Source organism: Tyto alba, unplaced genomic scaffold (assembly GCF_018691265.1).
Source record: "Tyto alba isolate M040663 unplaced genomic scaffold, T.alba_DEE_v4.0 Super-Scaffold_9, whole genome shotgun sequence".
Lineage (NCBI taxonomy): Eukaryota > Metazoa > Chordata > Aves > Strigiformes > Tytonidae > Tyto > Tyto alba.
Genome location: NW_024881330.1, coordinates 26,360,855 through 26,381,158, shown reverse-complemented (window position 1 = coordinate 26,381,158; position 20,304 = coordinate 26,360,855). Strand labels below are relative to the sequence as shown.

General features: G+C 34.8%; 1 protein-coding gene across 3 annotated transcripts in view; it reads left to right on the top strand.

Annotated features, from left to right (window-relative positions):
* The window catches only part of TMEM67 (transmembrane protein 67), a 34,118-nt gene extending 14,032 nt beyond the window's left edge, over positions 1–20,086 (top strand). The window contains exons 12-29 of one of the 3 annotated variants that reach the window (XM_032987916.2): positions 2,054–2,210; positions 2,602–2,725; positions 3,853–3,958; positions 5,951–6,007; positions 6,103–6,201; positions 6,675–6,773; positions 6,895–6,903; positions 7,142–7,228; positions 7,970–8,069; positions 8,171–8,310; positions 10,825–10,965; positions 11,444–11,524; positions 12,633–12,749; positions 13,941–14,057; positions 14,140–14,244; positions 14,607–14,709; positions 16,950–17,092; positions 17,553–20,086. In XM_032987916.2, coding sequence (XP_032843807.2) covers positions 2,054–2,210; positions 2,602–2,725; positions 3,853–3,958; positions 5,951–6,007; positions 6,103–6,201; positions 6,675–6,773; positions 6,895–6,903; positions 7,142–7,228; positions 7,970–8,069; positions 8,171–8,310; positions 10,825–10,965; positions 11,444–11,524; positions 12,633–12,749; positions 13,941–14,057; positions 14,140–14,244; positions 14,607–14,709; positions 16,950–17,092; positions 17,553–17,633 — 1,866 coding nt within the window. In that variant the 3' untranslated portion in view covers positions 17,634–20,086. The remainder of the gene's footprint in view (positions 1–2,053; positions 2,211–2,601; positions 2,726–3,852; positions 3,959–5,950; positions 6,008–6,102; positions 6,202–6,674; positions 6,774–6,894; positions 6,904–7,141; positions 7,229–7,969; positions 8,070–8,170; positions 8,311–10,824; positions 10,966–11,443; positions 11,525–12,632; positions 12,750–13,940; positions 14,058–14,139; positions 14,245–14,606; positions 14,710–16,949; positions 17,093–17,552) is intronic. The other 2 variants (XM_032987917.2, XM_032987918.2) reach the window with 2 other exon arrangements.
* The last annotated feature ends 218 nt before the right edge of the window (positions 20,087–20,304 follow it).

The following is a 20,304-nucleotide window of genomic DNA, read 5'->3' as shown; positions in this document are numbered from 1 at the left end:
GCAACATGGACTTCTCTCTTGTGAAACTGTTGCTTATTTTAATTTCTTTATTATTGAGTGAAATAAATGTATTTTTAAAAACTATTTAATCATACATCACAACACATGTTTACTACATAGGATAATAAAAATAAATTGAACTGGCATTTGTATTAGTGAGGTTGCTGACTTCTCAGTGGAAGAACACAATGCCTGAATTCTGACAGTCATATACTTTGTGTTGTAACTTCTAATTTTCCTGCCTCCCGTCTTTGGCCAGTTTTCATATGGAAAAAAGATATATGCAGTCATGCCACGCCTATATGTATGCATACAGATTTCAGTGAATTCAATAAAGAGATTGAAGGCAAGTTTTAATTGAACAGATGACACATCAGAGGAAAGAGATTCTTTAACTGTCTTAACTATGGAAAAAGCTATTGGAGTTTTCACACCTTACTAAACACCAGGAAAGGAAGAGCAGATAGAGCACTTGAGCTTGCATATACTTCAATGCTAAATTCAGTCAGCCGCAGACATGGTTCTGCCAGCAATAAAGCTTCATTAATTTTTGTCACTTACGTGTTAAATGGGGAGGCTGTAGTCTCTTTGGCAGGGGGGTGGAGAAATAACATCTTTATTTTTATAAAACTCCATATGTGTGCACAGCATCTACTACCTACATATCGATTAATATTATTTATTAACTCATCTACATTCAAAATCATTCCTCACATTATGTGTAAAAATACATAAACTCTGGCTGCTATTTGGGTGGTGTGAAAGTCTTGTAGAGTAATAGCTGTCAAAGCTTTAGTCCTTGAAAACTAAGGTGTTTACCAAATAATTTTTACAAATGTTTGTTAAATATTTTTACTCTTCCATATTGTTTAATGTTGATGAACCCCTATTTCAGTATTTTCAGACAGAATGGAAGCTTATTTTTACTTAGAACCATTGAACTAATCAAGTATAGTTATTCTTTCTTTGTGCTTTTTAAAATCTTACATAGTCGATCTGTAGAACCCATTGTTAAGTATTAACAGCAGTTAATATTACTGTGTTTAAATACAACCACCAGTAAATATTAACTTCCTGAGTATTTTTTAATGCAATTCTTTTTGATGGATTGTATACATCACTTTTTTTTTCCTACAGCTTTGGAGAAAACATGATTGACATGTTACATGAGTATTTAAAGACTGCACATTTGCTGACATAAGCAGAAAAATACCTACTTTCACATTTAATTTCTTCACACAATCACAGAATGGTTGATGTAGGCAGGGGCCTCAGCAGGTCATCTTGTCCAACCCCCTGCTCAAGTGGGGTCACCTAGAGCAGGTTGCCCAGGACCGTGTTCAGACAATTCTTGAGTATCTCCAAGCATGGAGATGCCACAACCTCTCTGGGCAACCTGTGCCAGTGCTCAGTCACTCTCACAGTGAAAAAGTGTTTCCTAATGCTCAAATGGAACCTCCTGTTTCAGTTTGTGCCCACTGCCTCTCGTCCTGTCACTGAGCACCACTGGAAAGAGCCTGGCTCTGTCTTGCACACCCACTTCAGATACTTCTACACATTGATAAGATCCCCTCAGCCTTCTTAGCTCCAGGCAAAACAGTCCTAGCTCCCTCAGCCTTTCCTCATAGGAGAGATGCTCCAGTCCCTTCATCATCTTAGTGGCCTGCACTGGATTACGTCAAGTAGCTCCATTTCTCTCTTGCCTCGATGAGCCCAGAACCAGGCAAGGTACTCCATGACTTCAGCATTTATGTTTCCTGCTGTTTCAAATTTTATGTCTGTGAAATTTTATAGGATATTTTTTCCTAATCTGTTGAAAAATGTTAGCAGAGCTTCATTCTCCGCATTAGTAATTCTAGTCAATTGCAGTAATTTTCCAGAGGTTTGTATAAAATTGTTAGTATTTTGTAATTGCTTGCAAGTAGCTGGAATGCCTTGTCTTTTGTGAAGAAGTGGGACAGATTCCACAATAATTTTGTAGGGAAAGAATCCACAACTTGATAAAATCATTAAATGGCTAAAGTGATCTTCTTATTTTAACATTTTCTTGTAGTGCAAAATTTCAGTTTCCAAGATTTTATTGGATTTTGCTAATCCAATCTTTTATGACCTATTCCTTGAATATAATGGTGACAGTGGACAACAATATCTTTGGGCTGTGCCAGTTTTAAACTTGAATCTTCAATACAGTGAAATGTTTGTTAATCAAGGTAAGACTGTCATAGTAGCGTTTCTGTGAGTTTAAATAATTTGAATAACTTCAAATAGAAACAAATTTGTATTAATTACTGTTAATGAGTTGTTTTTAAAGATACCCCAACACATCATTACTTGTTTCTGTTTTAAGAATTTAATATTTTTTGAGCAAGTTCTAGTAGCATTAAGTGCAAGCTTTGGTTGCATACACTGGACTGATCAATAATATGCACAAATAAAGTAATTAATTTAATTAGGTATTTGTTTAAGTTGAAAATAAATAATTTTACATCCTGAATATAGTTATATGTATTATAGAGTTATATGTGTCATTTCAAGTAGATTTTGTTCTTTTTGTGTTGAATTAGTTTTTTAAATATTACATGACTGTCATGTTTTTCAAAGGCAGTAATATGAACAACTGGCTTTTGACTCGTCGATTTTTTTTGGTGGATGCGCTAAGTGGAAAAGAGAATGACTTGGGAAAACTACCAAGAGTAATTCGGATTGCTAGCAAAATAACCATAAGGTGATTAATTGCATATAATATATAGTACATAGAAAATAAAGCAAATTTTGTGCAGTCTTCATTTTATTATCTTGAAGTTGTTTTATTCTGTTGTTTCTAATATGTCCTGTGCTGCTCTTTCCGTTGCGTACTTGGAAATAGCGAGAGTTTCCACAGGTTGTTCTGATAAGTGAGTGAGTGAGAAAACACAACGTGGACTGGTGGGGGTTAAAACTACTGTGATTACTTTCCAGGTAGGATGGATCAGACTGTGCACACGTAATGCACGTTAGCAGGCATTGTTCGCCTCTTAGAAGCAGGTGTCGTCTGGAAAGACCTAAAAGCTTCTCTTTTAATTCTTTTTTGATGTGTATGTTGCTGACTATACTAGGATGCTATTTCATACTCCGTATTGTTTTCTGCAGTATTTTTACAAACTGTTGTCTATTCTGTTACACAATCCAGAATATGGTTGTAATCATTTAACGGAAATTGTGAGACTACCTGTTAGGGTCATTACTGATGGTTAATCCCAGCTGGAATATGTTTTGAAAGAACCTTTTTTTTCTCCTTCTTTATGTAATGTCTTCCTCTGAGATGACTGTCTAGAAATTGAGATCTCCCTTTTCTTTCAGGTATTCTTCACAACTTATTAGTTTAAAAGGTTGCTGAGTAGCACTGAGTACTGATGCATACAAGCAATCATCCTGAAGATTAATTTAATGAACTAACTCCATTTGCTGAGAATTACATATTACTTTTTTTTTTTTTTTAAATGATTATCTTAAGATCTTAGGAGAACCCCCTCTCACCACCCCCCTTCAAAAAAAGAGGATAATTGCCTTTTGGAATTTACTTCAGTTGCAGCTATTGTAATGTGAGCAGTAGGTAAAGATTGATTCAGGTATTTTCTTACAAATAAACAATCCTTCCCAGCTTTTCCTTTTTATATATTTGTGTACACACTTTTGTACAGTCCAGTTGCTTTTAAAATGTGAATTGTCATGTCATTGGTTTTGAAACACACGTCCTATCGATCAGTTTGTTTTGTTCATTTAGTTTTTTCTTACCGGTACAAGTTTCAATAAATACTTGCCAAGCAACTCATCCATTTTCTGTATTAAAAATAATATTCTGTATTTCTGCAGTATTCGTCTGGTATCCCATACTCAGAGAGGAACCATCTACCCTCCTCTAATTACTGTTGCTTACACAGATGTGCTTGTCCAAAACCCTGAAACCCAGAGTGTGATGGTGAGATCTTTGTGCTACCTTAATTGAACCAATTTGTCAATCATATTTTTAGTTCTGTTGGAATTCCTGTTGAGTGAACATTTTTGGGGAGGGTTATAAAAATTTAATAAGCAGTTTCTAGTTCTCAGTTTTGAAGTTGAAAGTTTTCACTAAAATTTGAAGCTTTTAAAACAAAGCAGTTCAAAGTATTTTCTTTTAATTTATCTTGAGTTTTTGAACTTAAAATACTTAGAATTTTACAGTTGGTTGTATAATGCTAGATTAGGCTGCAGTTCGAATAAAATTATACACACAGAAAATAACAGGAAAAGTACTCTATGCAATGCACTGAAAACAGCAATCTATGCAAGAAATTGAATATCTTTATTTAAAGCAAGGCATTAAGAGGAGGTTGTTACGGCACAGATGTTTCAGGTCACCTCTACTTTACATTGGAAATTATATCTAAAACATCCTTTAGTGTTTTGTCTGCTGTGTATTATTTACAGCATATCTCTAAGAATTAAAGTAAAACAGTCCAAAAATCTATAGCCAAAGGGGTTGGAGATCAGTTTGAGGGATCTTTCTCTACTGAAAACCACTGAATTCTGCTGTAGCAGATGCACAAGGGGCATTTGGTACTTGCTTTTTTGCCTCTCATGACGGGTAGCAGCTCAGATGCCCCATTCCTGTGCCTTGTTTGTTTGCTAGATCACCCTGCTTTAAAAAGTGAAAATGTTGAGCTTAATACAGTAAAAAAATCATTCTGCTATTTAAAAAAAATGTATAGTATTAACATTTTCTGCTTATCATCCTTCAACAGTTCAGGCTTCCAGTACAGAGAGACATCTAGCTAGAAATTTCAGGTACTAGAACCATTCCTTGCTTTCCATATTAGCTGCATAAAAGGAAGGAAGGAAGAGACAGGGAATTAGAAAGCTAGAAAAATTAGTCAGACATTCTTCTCTGCCTAAATTATGTCTGTATTTAACCACAGAAACAGCACTGTTTTTAGAAAATAATTCATTCAAATGGCAATGTCAGGAACAATTGTTCTCAGTTTGTCTATTTTCTCTTACACTATTTCACCCTTACATCTACATCTGATATCTTTAAGTGTTGTCACTTTTGGATGTTTCTTGCATTTAACAAATTTTATGCAAGTAAAAAGATAAATTGAATTTCATTCCAAGTTCTATAAACACTGAATTTCTAGCAACTGAGAATACTTAGACTTAAATCCAAGTGAGGTGATAGAATGAGCTCTGACAGGAACAAATATCTTGGGAAGCCAAGGTGAGAGGGAAGGAGGGATTGGTTGCGGGGAGGAGGGTGTCCTTTTTTTTTAACTGAATTAAAAATAATACTCATTATTATACCCATGTTAACTTTAGCCTTGCAGTGACAAAGACTTGGGCTAGAATGTTTTAAAACCAACACAAACATTTTCTCTTCCTTGTACAAATCTTTCAGACCAAAGTCAAAATAGGTCTTTGGTTAGATATTTAAGCTAGGGGGAGCACTTTTGGTACGGCATGACAATTTCTATTTCATTCAAGCTGGAAAAAAAAATGGTGTCTGACCTATGTAAGAGCTCACTTCATGATTTTGCATATTGGTGTAATTACATTAAAGTTACTGTTAATCAACACTGACAAAAGGGAAAGTATCAAACCTTTGGTGTCTCCTTTCAGAAGGAGAAAAAACTATGCACATTTGAAGGGTTTATAATTAGGTACAGCTAGTAACTTGCAGATAGCAGGTGTCCATCCCCAGCATTACTCTTGGTAAAATCTGCACTAAGCATTGCAGAGCACATGCTAGTACTAAGCCTGGCACTGTAGCATACCAGATCAGATGTATACAGTAAAAGAAGATATATGTTGTACTTGTATAGTAGCCCTGGATGGGAATTCCTGCCAACTAGAAGTGTGAAAATGCCACTGTCTATAATGGTTGTTGTAGTGTTTCAGAATTTCTATGCATATTTACTTTGTTTATCTTAATATTCAGGTATCCTTCTCAGTCAATTATGAGATGAATCAATCAGAGGCTCAGATTCAGACTGATGTAAGTCGTATTTCCCTTTAATTTGTCAATATAATGATTTACTTCTATTTTATGGGTTTAAAAAATATCTGCAAATAATTTTTCATTCTCTTCAGATCACGCTGGGTGTGTTGGGTGGGCTTGCAGTGTTATGGTCCCTTCTCAAGACTGCAGGCTGGAAGAGGCGTACAGGAAGTTCTATAATTGACTTGCAGGTATAAACAGCTGACAACCTAAAAAGGGACATGTCTTCCTGTCTTAGAGGAGACCTTTGCTGTTATTCCCTGTGATAAAACTATTCTGTTTCTTAAGGTGACTGAAATATTTTCTAGCTTTTCTAGAACTGTGACCTGGAGTTAGGCTTACTTGAGGAAGTAGGGGTTTTGCATTTTTTGGATTCTGATGTCATTTAGGAAATACTTTTGCTGAAAATAAAGGTATTTGCAGAACTATTCTGATCAGTTGAGTGGACTTAGTTTTCAGACTGATTCTTCTTTGAACAAAGACTAGCATGTAGGAGTTTCAGATACTGAATATACCATCAATATATGACCACAGTCGAAAAATGTTGTTCGAGGCTACTTTTCAGTACTAGAGTTTCCTGTAGTGTGAGCTGTGTTATATGAATGCACATATGCATTACTTAATTAGTTTCACAGATCTCTATAGTGTGTTTTTATAATTGCAGACAGTTTTGAAGTTCTTACTGTTTTATGCTGGAGACCTTGCCAACGTTTTCTTTATCATCACAGTGGGCACAGGGATTTATTGGCTTGTGTTCTTCAAAGTAAGTGTTTTTTCCAGGTTTCTGTGTTATGAAAACCTAGTAATATTGCGTTTATTTTTACACAATAATTCATTTTCCTTTTTTTTTTTTTTTTTTTTTTTTTTTTTGCCTTTCTGGTCAGACTATTGAGGCAAGTTCTATATCATATTCTGGTTTGTGTACTTACATTTTTGTGTTTACCTGTTTCTTTTCCTTAGGATTCATTGTATTTGCAGTCTGCTTATTAGTCACTTAAACTATTTTATAAATTCAAAATGACTGCACATTAGATACTGACCTTTTCCTGAAAAACTTTATTCACTCTTAAGCACTTAATATGTTGTTACATATGTCATCCATACTATTTCAATGTAACTTCTCAATTATAGGCTCAGCAGTTTGTCTCTGTCCTTTTACCACTTCCGTCTCAAGAAGAAGGTTTTGTTACATACATAGCATGTGCGTTTAGTTTAAAGGTAAATATTTTTTTTCCTCCGGCATTAAAGACATTTCAGCATATGCTTCTGTATATTTTTACTAGGTTTATTAAACATCTTGTATAGTTTGTTTTATTAGTGTATAGACATAAACAATTATTTTATTCTAAGAATTAAGTAATTTTTCCATAGAAATGTATTTTATGGAGTCTTTACAGGGAAACAAATGCCTAAGGAAGATGATCTATGGAAAATTATTCTTTCAAGGGTAAAAGTGTAAAGAAACCCACATAAAAGAGCACCATATCAAGAAAGCAAGTGCTTTCCTTTAAAGCACAATATAAATGCTGTTAGTTCTTGATTAAAAATAAGACATTACAATAATTGTGTTCAAATACACTTGTAGAATTCAGAGATCAGTATTCTGTCTTCATGGGACATACAAGTATTTTATTAATTATGGGTGTTATATTGAATTTGAATTCATAATACAGGTTAATATGTTATGTGAAAATACTTAGTCAATTTTTTAGAATTTGTTATTTTGTTCTATTTTATTCATAATTTTGGACATCATCATATGACTTACCATTATTCCAAACTTTTAAATTAAAAAAAAAAAAAAATATCAAAAGTTGGTAACAAAGTTGTAATCTCAAGTATAGTCAAGTACATGACTTGTTATGTTTAATGAATGACATATGCAATGGCTGTTTATTCATCTTTGTCTATATGCCACTGCTGTCCTTACTTGTTATATTTCTCCTTTTTCCTTCTTAGGCTCTTCAATTCTTACAATTGCTGGTTTCACAACTTACTATAGATATTTTCTTTATTGACTGGGAAAGACCTAAGGGCAAAGTTCTTAAAGCAGTTGAAGGTAGCTCAAACTATTCTTGTCTGTATAAACAGCTTTGGTTAAATTCAAATATTACTCTCAAGTATTAAATTTCAGAGCTTTATTGTATGTATTCTTTTTAGGTGAAGGTGTTATTAGAAGTGCTGCTGCACCTGTGAGCATATGGAGGACATATTTTATAGCAAATGAATGGAATGAAATTCAGACAGTGAGGAAGATAAACCCCCTCTTTCAAGTCCTTGCAGTTCTTTTTTTTCTGGAGGTATTATTACTACAATTATTATTGTAATGTTACTAATTTTTTATGATTCACAACCAGAGGGTAGCATAAGGGTCTGATTTTTAATTCTTGTATTCTCTGTGGTAATAGTGGATCACCTTCAAGTTCACTTGAAAACATGTACCTTAGTAAAGTAATTATTTTAATATTTTTGAAATTTATATGTATGTATGTATAGGGCATTGCAATATTTCATTAAGGAAGACTTAAAAAAAAAAAAAAATCCCAACCTTTAATTACCTTAGAGACCTTTGTTAGGTTTGGTTGTTTTTTTCTAAGGTAATGAGTTACCCTAAATGGCTTGAGAGACTGATAAATCTGTGTACACACTCAATTCTTTATTTGCCTCCTGGATCCCTCCTGCCACTGTCTACAACTTTATTCCTGGTTTCATATTTATCTGAACGGAGCTTCCTTCCTGCTATTTTGCTGTAATAACCTTTTATAAAGCAGGAAATTAAATGTGCCAGTTCTCTTCCTGATGGCATAACACCGAACAATGGCATTATGCCTTCAGTTACAGCCTAAGGATATGTGAGAAATTGCGCTTTAGCCTTTCAAAAATATTTCTGTTTGTTTTTTTCTGTAGTTTGGTAAGTACTTTTCTTCTGGAAAGTATTCTTAGAGAGTATAGCATGCAGTTGTTTATGTGAGGTTCTTTTATGTATTCTTAATACTTTTATTAATTTTTATACTTCTGGTTTTAAATTTCCTATTTTTCTTTTAAATGAAATACAGTAAAAAGCCCCAAACTGTCCTCATTCACTACATCAGTATCTTGCTGTTGGTAAATGCAGGACAGGACCAACTTAGGTGCCATGTTACAAGGAACAAATGGGAGAAAAGAGAGCACGTATTCCCAGAACTAACAACCTCCTCAGGTTACTCTCCATAGGCTCTTGGTATTACTAGAAGGGAGAGGCTGTAGAGAGCGATTCACATCTTGCTCTACAACTCCTGCTATGAATTTCCCTCTGGAGAGTCCCTTTCTTGCCACTGGTGTTAGAGGAAGTCATGAAAGATACCTAAAGAGCCAAAAATTTTGTGAAAACCTCAGATAATCTTTATAACTTTCATTGTCATGCTGGTGTTTGGAACCTAGTTTCCCCAGAAGTATGGTGCACATGGTAGATATGGCCATCAGCTGCTCGCTACGAGGGGAAACTTCTGTATTACTCAAAACCTGTCTTCTTGGGTTAGCAATTTTGGTAAAGTGACTGTTCAGTTCTCACTAATCATGGTGACAGGCTGTACAGTAGTAAAAAATGAGCTGGGAAAAGTAATAGTTGAAGGAAGTGGAAAGTGTAGGAGTCTCCCTCCCCTCAGGCCTCATGTCTGGCAACAGAGCAGCCACTGGTTGGCACTGGTCGCCATGGCAGTGTTGACTACACGGCCAATGCAGGTAACACTGGCAGCAAAACTGAGCTTTTCAATATTGTACTGGGTCTGGCTGGAATGGAGTTAATTTTCTTACTAGCAGCCCATATAGTTCTGTGTTTTGGATTTGTGGCTAGAACAGGGCTGATGACACACCAGTGATTTGGCTGTTGCTGAACAGCACTTTCACAGCATCAAGGCCACCAGCTAAGAGGCTGGGGCTGCACAAGGAGCTGGGAGGAGAACACAACCAGGACAGCTGACCCCAACTGACCAGAGGGGTATTCTGTACCATATACCATCTTGCTCAGCAATAAAAACGGAGGGGAGGGGTTTTCTGGGGACTGACTGGGCATCAGTCTACTTGTGTGAGGCAGTGATTGCCTTTGCATCACTTGCCGTGGAGTTCTTATTTCACCTTCTTCTTCCCTTTTCTTTGCTCCTTAAACTGTCTTTATCTTGACCCACAAGTTTTCTTGCTTTTGTTTTTCCTGTTCTCCGTCCCACTGTGGTGGGGTCAACCCACCACAAGTATGTTTCTGGTGTACCTTCAGTTCTGAATGATTTTTACAAAATTTTCACCTAAGTGTTTCAAGACACAGTACTTTTCTCCTTTTTTATTTGGGAATTTTTTCTAGATTGTTTGTTTAAAATAGTTTCAGCCATAAAGACAGTGGGAATAAATATATTTCTAGTCAATAAGAACAAAAAAATCAGCTTCTTACAGTTGCAGAACAGATTAAAAAATTATTTAAACTCTGGAATGTACAGGACTAAAAAGCTGAAATTTGGCAGAAGTAATATCTCTATGCAGTCTAACATTATAATCTTTTTGAGTTTTTCAATAAAAAACAATACTGACTTTTCATGAGATTTAGCTGCGTATGTTTTTGAATTTATGTATCAACACATATACTTACAGTTTATGTTTTTAATTATGTTTCTCAGTAATAACACTGAATCACAGAGTTGGGCTTTATCATAATGAACATGCTACTATTCCTAGGTCCATTTTTCCTAATTTTTTCTTCCTACTTCCTGTTATGATGGAAATAACAAGGTCATAATTAATACTATTGATTGCCTCATGTTGTTATATTAACTTTCTTATCTCTTCAGGTGGTGGGATTTTCAAACCTGGCTTTAATGGATTCTTCTTCCAGTCTTACAAGAAGCAGTGAGAGTTACATAGCTCCTTGGAGCCGCATTTTAAGATTTGGTGTGTCTGCTGCACTCTGGCTAGCCATTGCCTTCTTACAGGTATGTAAAACACATGACATACTGAATTATCATTTTCAGTCTGGTTCTTGGAAGCTAGAATATATCACTAGGCCATCCATACTAAGTATCATAGCATTGGGTATATTCTTAACTGTTTTGCTTGATCTAGACTTTAGGCTGCTTTAGCATGTTGAACCTTAGAACTCAAAATTAATCTTCTGTGCTGTGAGACATCTAACTTTGTAGTCAGAATTTTAATCCTCAAAGATGTGAATTTATGCAACTCCTTTGTTTTGTTTAAACAACTTTGAAGCATCTCCAAGTGCAAAATGAAAAGCATGTCATTGCTATAACTTTACTTCTTAGAGGAGAGATATCAATCCCCTTTCAGAGAGTCCAATGCAATGATGGCCATTACAGAAGTCTGTAATTTGTGAGTGTTAAACTGTGAAGTTAATTGCTTAATAAAGTAAAATCTGGTGAATTAATCAAAGAAAATTTGGTTGATTTTTTTCAGATTATATTTTTTTCTGTGTTTTATGAAAGATTTGTTGAAGATAAGATAAGCCAATTTGTTGATTTGTGTTGTATGAGCAATGTAAGTATTTCTTTGTCTCATTTGTACAGTAATATTTTTAACAGAATACATGATAGTTTTAATAGTATTAAATAGTATTTATTCATTTAATTTAATCAGAGATTACTAGCTAAGAGCCAAAGTCAGTGTTTCTTTCAGCTCACTTTATTGGTGCAATGTATCAATATGCTCTTCTAGACGTGTGATTTTTAGGTTGCTTTTTGAAATTAAATTGGTTATATTTGCTCATACAGAATTAAAGAGTAAGAAATTATGACAGAAATTAGGCATGGAAGCATTTGCTGCCATTCTGTCTACTGCTTTGCATTTTACTAGTTTTCTCTTACAGACAGAGCTGTCTTGGTTTTATTTATTAAGTTTATGTTCAGTTTCTGCCCCTGCCTTGTGGTGGTCCCTCAACCACTGAACTTCATGCTTGTCCCTCTTGGACAGTTACCACCTTTTTCATGCATTTTCACATGCTCACATCTGACTACTTCAATTTCTTTAGTTTAAATATGGGCCTTGAAGCTTTGTGCTGCAGGAATTCCTTTTTAACCGAAGAAGAGTTAAGTCAGAATCGGTTGGATTAGCTCATTTGTCCAGAACTTTTTAAAAATACAGTGATGAACCCCTTTTATCAGCCTTTCCAGCCTTCGTTATTTCTCTTCCATGAAAGACCCATGTAATGCATGGGTTGTAGAGAGAGATAATTTTGGTTTTTATGTGATACATAAGTACTGTATCATACTGAATGAAATTCTATTAAGTACGGTCTCCTAGAAGCTAAACTGGAATCATGTATGTGATATGTATCACAGAAATAACTTTTGAAACAAAATAAAAGCTGATAACTTTGCTTTAATTTTTTTGGCTCAGTGGAATTAAGTAGTGATTCTTGCCGTTGATAAACTAAACTTGAAGCTAGTGTGTGTTCCTATTTAAACATAGATAAAACTAATCAGTAAAAGAGTTAGTAAATATTTTTCTGCCATATTTATTTTGGTACCTGCCTACTTTGTATTTGTAGAAGGGCTGGTCTTGCTAATCCCTACTGTGAATTCAAAAGTTCAGAAATAAAATTAAAATATTTATTTAAATTATTCTTCTCTTCTCCCATCTCTTCTAGATTTCAGTGTTTCTCTTGTCACACAGCTGCTTTGGTTATTATATCCATGGTCGCTCTGTGCATGGACATGCAGATACCAATATGGAAGAAATGAATATGAACTTAAAGAGGGAAGCAGTAAGTAAAAGTTCTAAAGTTTACACCTGCTCTAATTATTTATTTTCTAAAAAAAAAATACCACACCTTTGCATTATGGATCTGCACTTGTGCATTACATTGCACCAAGTAATGATACTTAAAAGATGCCAGCTGTTGGTGTGTAAATATATGATTCAGTTCTTTTTAATTATCTCTTCATCTTTCTTCTTCTTCACTACCTCTTCTTCTCTGTTACTTCTTCAGATTTCATAGATATAAAATTCCTGTTTTTCTAAAAAGTTTTTTCATGTATTTAAGAACCTTCTTTTTGATATTGGAGCTTTTCATAAGCTCATGACCACATTCAAAAAGATGCATACCAAAAAGCTTTCATAAAGACACAGATTTGAAAAACTCCTGATAAATATCTATTCTTCCAGTAAATTCATTTATTCCATCTCTTCTGCTGTGGTGATATAACCTATTCTTTACAGACATTAATTTTAATAAGTATTTTTTCTAGTTGGTTGTATGCTGTATCTTTGCTGCAAGATCAGGCAAATGTAAAATGTCTAATACAAGATTGAAGCACTTTGCACTAAATTTCATGACATCTTGCACCTTTGTAGGGACAAGTAGGAAGAAAATACGTTAGATGAAGGATATTGCTATTTCAGTAATAAATGGACAGAGAAAAAAATAAATGTGAAAATTAAACATTGAAACGTAGAGGAATCTTTTTAATATTTTTGACTTGTGCATTCCTGTGATTTTTTCCTAATTGTTTATTTTAATACAATTTGGGGAAAAGCAGTTTTTTCCCCATGGAAATGTCGAATTTTCTATTTTCTTGGGGGTTTTGAGATATATTAAATGTGACCTGAAAAACATGACAGAAGTCAGGAATCCAAAGCACAAAAAAAGCAGGACAAGTAGAGAATAAATGATAAACATAAAAGCAAGGGCTTCGGAGTGAATGTCAAAAGATGTGTTAGAAGGTGATGAACTGAACACAAGTGAAAAGAGGAATATGACATTGTGACAGCAGGGGTCAGGATTTCATGTCCTAGGAAAATCTTGCTATAATAGAACCAAGAGTGCAGTGGATTCAAATATTTAGAGATACTGAGTACTATGTGTAAATGAAAGAGAGGAAATCAAATCTTTTGACTTTTTGGGGTCTATGGATGACATTGATAATGTTAATTTACAATTCCTTCAATTGTACAGGAAAATCTATGTAGTCAGAGAGGTTTGTTACCGAACACAGATGGCCAGACATTTCAGATTTCCATTTCAAGAAAAATGAGACTGCACTATGACAGGATTCATGAAAACCTAACAAGAGTAAGTGAGATATTTGTATTCTGCAAATGTTATTTACAATATGTAATTTTTCTGCTGAAGTCATGGTCATGTTATGTTTCAGAAACATGGTCCTGCTAGGCTTCTGGGTTCATCTGCAAATACTTTTGAACAAAGCACAAGGGCATACAACACCATGAACAAATTTCTCAGTTCTTTTATTGATCACGTATGTATATTGACATTACTATATTAAAGAAAATATAACTATAGTAAGTAGAGACTAAAAATTGTAAATCTGAAAGACTGTAATTTCTCTTTAAGCATATGTGCTTAAAGGCTTGTTGTTAAAGGCTTTATGGCAACTGGAACAGTGCTTCATTCAAAAAAAAAAAAAAAAGGAGTACTGTCCAACAGTGCAGCCTGCTCTTGAAAATGACAAATCCTGTTTTGTTAAGTACTTATTTTTGTCTTGGAATAGACCAGTGCTTTTTTTTCATTCATAAAGGTCTAAGTAGCTGTACTTCACTTTGTAACAAGTACTTTTTCTTTCAAATCATAAAACAAGTATTGTTTTTCCTTTTCTTATAGGTTCATAAAGAAATTGATTATATTGTTAAAGATAAGTTGCTGCTTGAACGGATTCTTGGCATGGAGTTCATGGAACCAATAGAGAAAAGTCTTTTTTACAATGGTAAAAAGATTTGTGACTTTGTATTTGTACCATATTTGTAAGTATGTAGGTTTCTGTGTAAATTTCTTTCCCAGGATTTACAATCTAAACTGGACTTTATAGCAGGAGAGGTCATTAAATGACCACTTGTGAGGGAGATACTTAAAAGAAGTTCTTCAGGTTACAGAAATCTTATTTATAATTTGTTACTAGACTGCAATGTTTTTCCTTTTAGGCAACTGAAAGGATACTGTGTAGAGACATGCATGTATTTACGAAGTGCTCCTTTGACTTGTTATCTAGATCAATATCTTCTTTATAAATGAAGACCCACAATATTTAAATAGCTCCATACTGATTTTTTTATATATAGAACCAGATTTCTTATGAAACAACTTAAAGTACAGAAAGACAATTTCTTTAAAGAAGATATTGATCACAGTGAGGATGTTTTAGTGGAATACTTGATATTAATACACCACTACACCACTCATCTTTGCAGACTCCACTAAGTAATTTGGGTTCTTGAACATTTTATTTTGAAGCTTTTTAAGCATTACCAGTACCTATAGCAAAAATTAGTATTCCAGCAGGAACAAGGATGACACCAGTTCTGATTTTGGTCCCTGGAGCTATGCAAAATCAGTCAGACTTGAGTTCTCCAATGCATCATCCTGAGTCCCAAGCCCATGCTAAACTTAGCTGTAGGTATTTCCAAGTGACCAGTACATGTGTTAAGAATAGATTTAGTGAAAGTTCTTGACCGTATCTCAACCTTCAACCTAGGTTTCTAAATCAGAATCCCTAGACGACTGATGCTGTGAAACACCAAGGCTCTAAAAACCTTAACCTATTCATAATTACTTCCAGGTGACCGATACCTTCATCACGGGAACTCTCATCCAGTGTTAGGTCATCCACTTCCAAGGTTCTGAAACCCTGAGTGCTGGTCTCCTCCTGTTTACAGTTGTGATCTGAGGACTAGTATCCACACCGCAGTGAAGTATGAGCTGTGAACTTAGGCCCGATACCAGTCTGCTTCCTCAGTCCCTGAGCTGTACAGAATACATCAGAAATTATCCTTGAAGACCATAGTTCAGACCCTGATTCTACCCCTAACCATAAATATGGCCATCACCTGTGTGAAAACTAAACATTAACTAGTGATCCAAGATGATGCAAGCCCTCTTTTTGAGGCCCTCAAGTACCTGGTTCTCCAGTCTCACTGTTCCGAAACTCTAAACCTTATCAGAACTGTTTTCTATTTTATTTAAAATAAAATAACCATTGCACATCCTAAATATGTCATTATTCTTCTATAATAGCAATCCTCAAATTACATCACTGAGCTGTGCAGAACTTGCCCTGCTCTGTGACACTGGGGCTGCAAAAGCTGAGGCCTACTTTGAATCTCAAACCTTCCTATATAATCCGGAATGCAGCACATGCTTTAAACTAGCCATGGTTGTAGTCTGATATTTTTGCTGTCTAGATGTCTGAGCTACATCTAATTCATTAAAGTCTTGGGCTCTCCTTCCCTGTTATGGTGAAGCACTATCTTTAGTAATAAATGTTGCCAGATAGCCAGTATCTGCCTTAAAACTATGACTAGGCCTTTCTTCAGCCTCAGTCTGTGATTCCACACCTTGCAGTATCAGTCATTCCAAAACCCTGTTCTGAATCCCAGGTCTACTCAGCCATAAATATTGTCATGTATGCAATGTCTGAGTTAGAATTAAGTGTATAAGCATGATGTGGTGTCTCCGAATTGTGCAGTATTTAACAAAGGTTTGGTCTTTTGACTGCCATTGTTTCAAAGTTCATAATCATAAGTGTTGATGTAAATATATTGTCCAATGGCTTAGCCTGCCATGATTCCTAGAAGTTAAGATACAAATCAGGATTTCATGGCAGTAGGACATAAACAATTTGTAATGAAAATATGCTGTTTCAAATAAAACTTGGATTAGACATTCTTCTGAAAAAGTTGAAAGAGGGAAAATAATATTTTCTGTATTTCCATGTGGCACGTGGGCTTTTCTTCTTTTATTCTGTCAGCATTAAACCACTTTATAAGTGAAAAGGTTTGTATTATGTTGCTTAAATAGAATGACATAATTAGCTCTTACAATGCCATAGAATGCCATAACTAGTTCTAGCCCTGACTTTTCTTACCAGCCTTCTCATCATGGACAGATGAACTCCACAAACTTGCACTTCACAGATATAATAATTTTTCAAAAATTATTTTCTTTCTGTAGATGAAGGACACTCTTTCAGTGATGTTCTCTATTATGGCAATGAGGCAACACTGCTCATCTTTGATATCCTGTTTTTCTCCATTGTGGATCTGGCTTCCCAAAGTTTTGTTTTAGCAGCTATTCTAACATATTTGCAGCAAGAGGTACACTTAAATTTAAGAATAAAGTAATACTTTTTAAATGTGGGTTAGTATGGAAGTTTATATAGTTAACTAGATAATTAAGGCACTAAGTTAGCAGTATGTAGTGACAAAAAATTACACTGAGAGTTTATAAAATAGTTATTAGTTTGGGGTTTTTTTGTCAAATAGTCTTGTGAGAAATTAGTTTTATTCACATGCCTGTCATGAATAAAGATGCTACAAATAATTTTCAATAGAAAACACAAATATCTGTTAAAATTCATTACACATAATTATATCATAGTTCAGTGTGGAAAGATACTGGAAAATGTTTCCAAAATGCTAAAGGGAGCTAAGCACCTAGTTCACTCATGTTATTTGCAATTTAAAGTTAATATGAAGTTATTATTTTATGTTAGGTACTGAAACATACTGTTTTAAGTATTTCTGTGTTAATATATTTTTTCTAAAATGTTCTTAGATATTTAGGTTTATTCGTAATACACTTGGGCAGAAGAATTTGGCATCCAAAACCTTGGTGGATGAAAGATTTCTTATTTAATCAAGAAGATGAAAAACCTTGTTGAGGAGTTAATCGTGGAAATTATGTCCAAGATCAAAGCATCTCTGACCTGCAGATTAATTGTAGTGCACTTTTCAATAATAATAATGTAATGGTTTTGAAATGTATCATTTTTTATATTGTGTGCTATTAATCTTTATTTTTGTGTATTTACAAATATTTTTTTAATTTGTGAACACTAAGCCATAGGCCTCTAAAAGGAAAGGTATGTGAAAATAGCACAGAAGTAAGCTTACTGTTGTTACTCTTAGAATAAGATAAAAATTATTTAGTGGCTTTTGGTAAGATATGGACTGCTCAGTTTGAGGCAATAATATGAGCGTTCTGGTTGGCAGGAGAGGTTGTCAACTCTTCAGTTTCTGAAAATCCCTTAAATCTTCTTTTTTTTAAATTATTTTTTTATTTTGAAGTTTAAAGTTTAGCAAACTTATTTCCAGTTTTACACAGCACATGATTTGTTCTGAATTAAGTTAATATTTCAAGAGATCATTTAAAGATCACTTATTTACAGTGAGTCCAACTTGAAATTATAACTTTTCTTTGTTGTGTCATAGTATTGTATGCTTTTGTCTCTTCTCTCGGAGTTCATAATTGTTTTTCTTGAGTGTGGACTACACGTGACAAAGTTCCCTTGTGTTTGACATACAGTAGTGCTACGGCAATGCAGAAGAACATGTTAGTTATGATAGAGCAGAGGAGGTGGTTATAGGCACTTGGGTTTTTTTCCTGATCTTCTGTCATCTGAGGCAAGATGCCCAGGGAAATACAGTAATTCTTCTGTGCTGTTTCCACACAACTGAAATAGAAGCAATTGTTCTTATCTTTTCAGAAGTGTTTTCACAGGTGCCTCTATGTGCTTAAGTACCTCTGTCTCTCTTAATTTTCTGGCTGTATTATCTTTACATATAACACAGACAGTAATCATTTTACGTCATGTTTTCCTTACTTTTGTCTGCTTAAGTCCACAATTCTTAGTTTGTTGGTGCATGCTATGCCTCAAAAAAGGTGTGAATACAAAACTTGCAAAGGAATGAAATGTCCACTATAAATAAAAATAAGGTTTTTGCCTTTATAGTGAATGTAGTAAATAAAGTGTCCATTAGGTTCTAGATCTGTTAAAACAGCCAAAAACATATTTTCATTGAGTACCATGACTGTATGACTTCATTATTTGTGAGGTTTCTGTCATATTTTTTTTCAGTGATCTACTAAGTGCCAAAACTGTAAACTAAGCTAAGGAGCCGTCTGAAAAATGGTCTGCAGTAGGGCATTTGCAAGGCAAAGTTAGGCTCACATGACATCTGTGTATTCCATTGGTCGATATCTTTGCATAATTTAACTAAACTAAACTTTCGAGATCTTACAAGTCCTACTGAAATGTCAGTGTACAAGAGGAAATACAATCTTTCTCATGTGACCATATTTACTCAAGGTGACTGATGTGACTGAAGGGGTGTAGAAAGTTGCTGTGATCCATAGGTGAGCAAGTATGACCCTAATGAATTACCCTAATACAGGTCTTTTCTTACAGTCACTTTCCAGCAATAGTACTGTGCGTCACTGTCAGTGGTAACAGGCACAAGCTTTTTCTCTGTGTGAATTCTGATGATGTGTTCATAGTCATGAAGTTATTCTAGGGAACAGAACCACACTTCAAACATCCCTCCTCCAGAGTGGTCTGATTTATGACCAATTTAAGTCAGAATAAGTAAAACGTAGTAACCAGACCTGAGTAAACCATGTGTTGTTTTTAGTTAGGCTGGTACCAGCAGAAGTGGAGACATTTCAGCATGTGGGCTCTCGCTGTACCCTGTTCTCCATACTTTTGCTAACCAGGCACACCTTTGCATGCAAAATTCGTGCTTTGAGTTTGTTTTAGATACGCCTTTAATAATCTGCTGCTCAGAAGGGCATGTGAAAGCTTTTATGACCTTGCAAGAACTACTGTTAAAGGCAATTCTTGTTACAGATAAATGTTGAATTAATCTAAAAATGTTCTGCCAGAACAGTTCAGTCGCTTGGCCCCCTCTTTCTCCTTGGTACACACACTACCCTGTTGTGTTTTATTTTTCCACGTCATTTATCTAAAATGTTAGTATAGCTAACACAGGTACTCTACGTGATTTGGGAAATAATTACAGAAGCCAAAAGCTCCATGAATTCATCGAAGCTTTTCTTCATTCTTGCTGTCCAGTGAACATCTGAAACAAGTTGTCTGTGCTTTGTTTTCCTATTGCTTGATATTTGTTCAAGAACTAGCTCTTGGGATTGCATTTCCAATTTAATGTTTTTCCTTTTTTAAAATTAATGTGCAGCTACAATGTATTGCTCATCTGATGAGTGTCTTTCAAGTTTCTAAATGTTTTATTTCATCATACGGCATTTCAAACTCTCATTTATGTCCCTTTGAGCAATAAAAAAATTTTCAAGGATTGGAGAAGTTTTTTTGCACTTGCTAAATCAGTTGGCCCCAGCCTACAACGTGCTTTTCCTTCCGTGAACATGAGAGGTTTCAGAGTAGAGCTGCTGCTGGCTCTGCAGCAGAGCAGATCTGTCAGGACAAGCATAAAAAAGGGATTTTGCAGTCAGTGGTTTTGGATAACTGCAATGATTGGAATGAGATGGTTGGGTTTTGCTGAGTGTCTTAGGG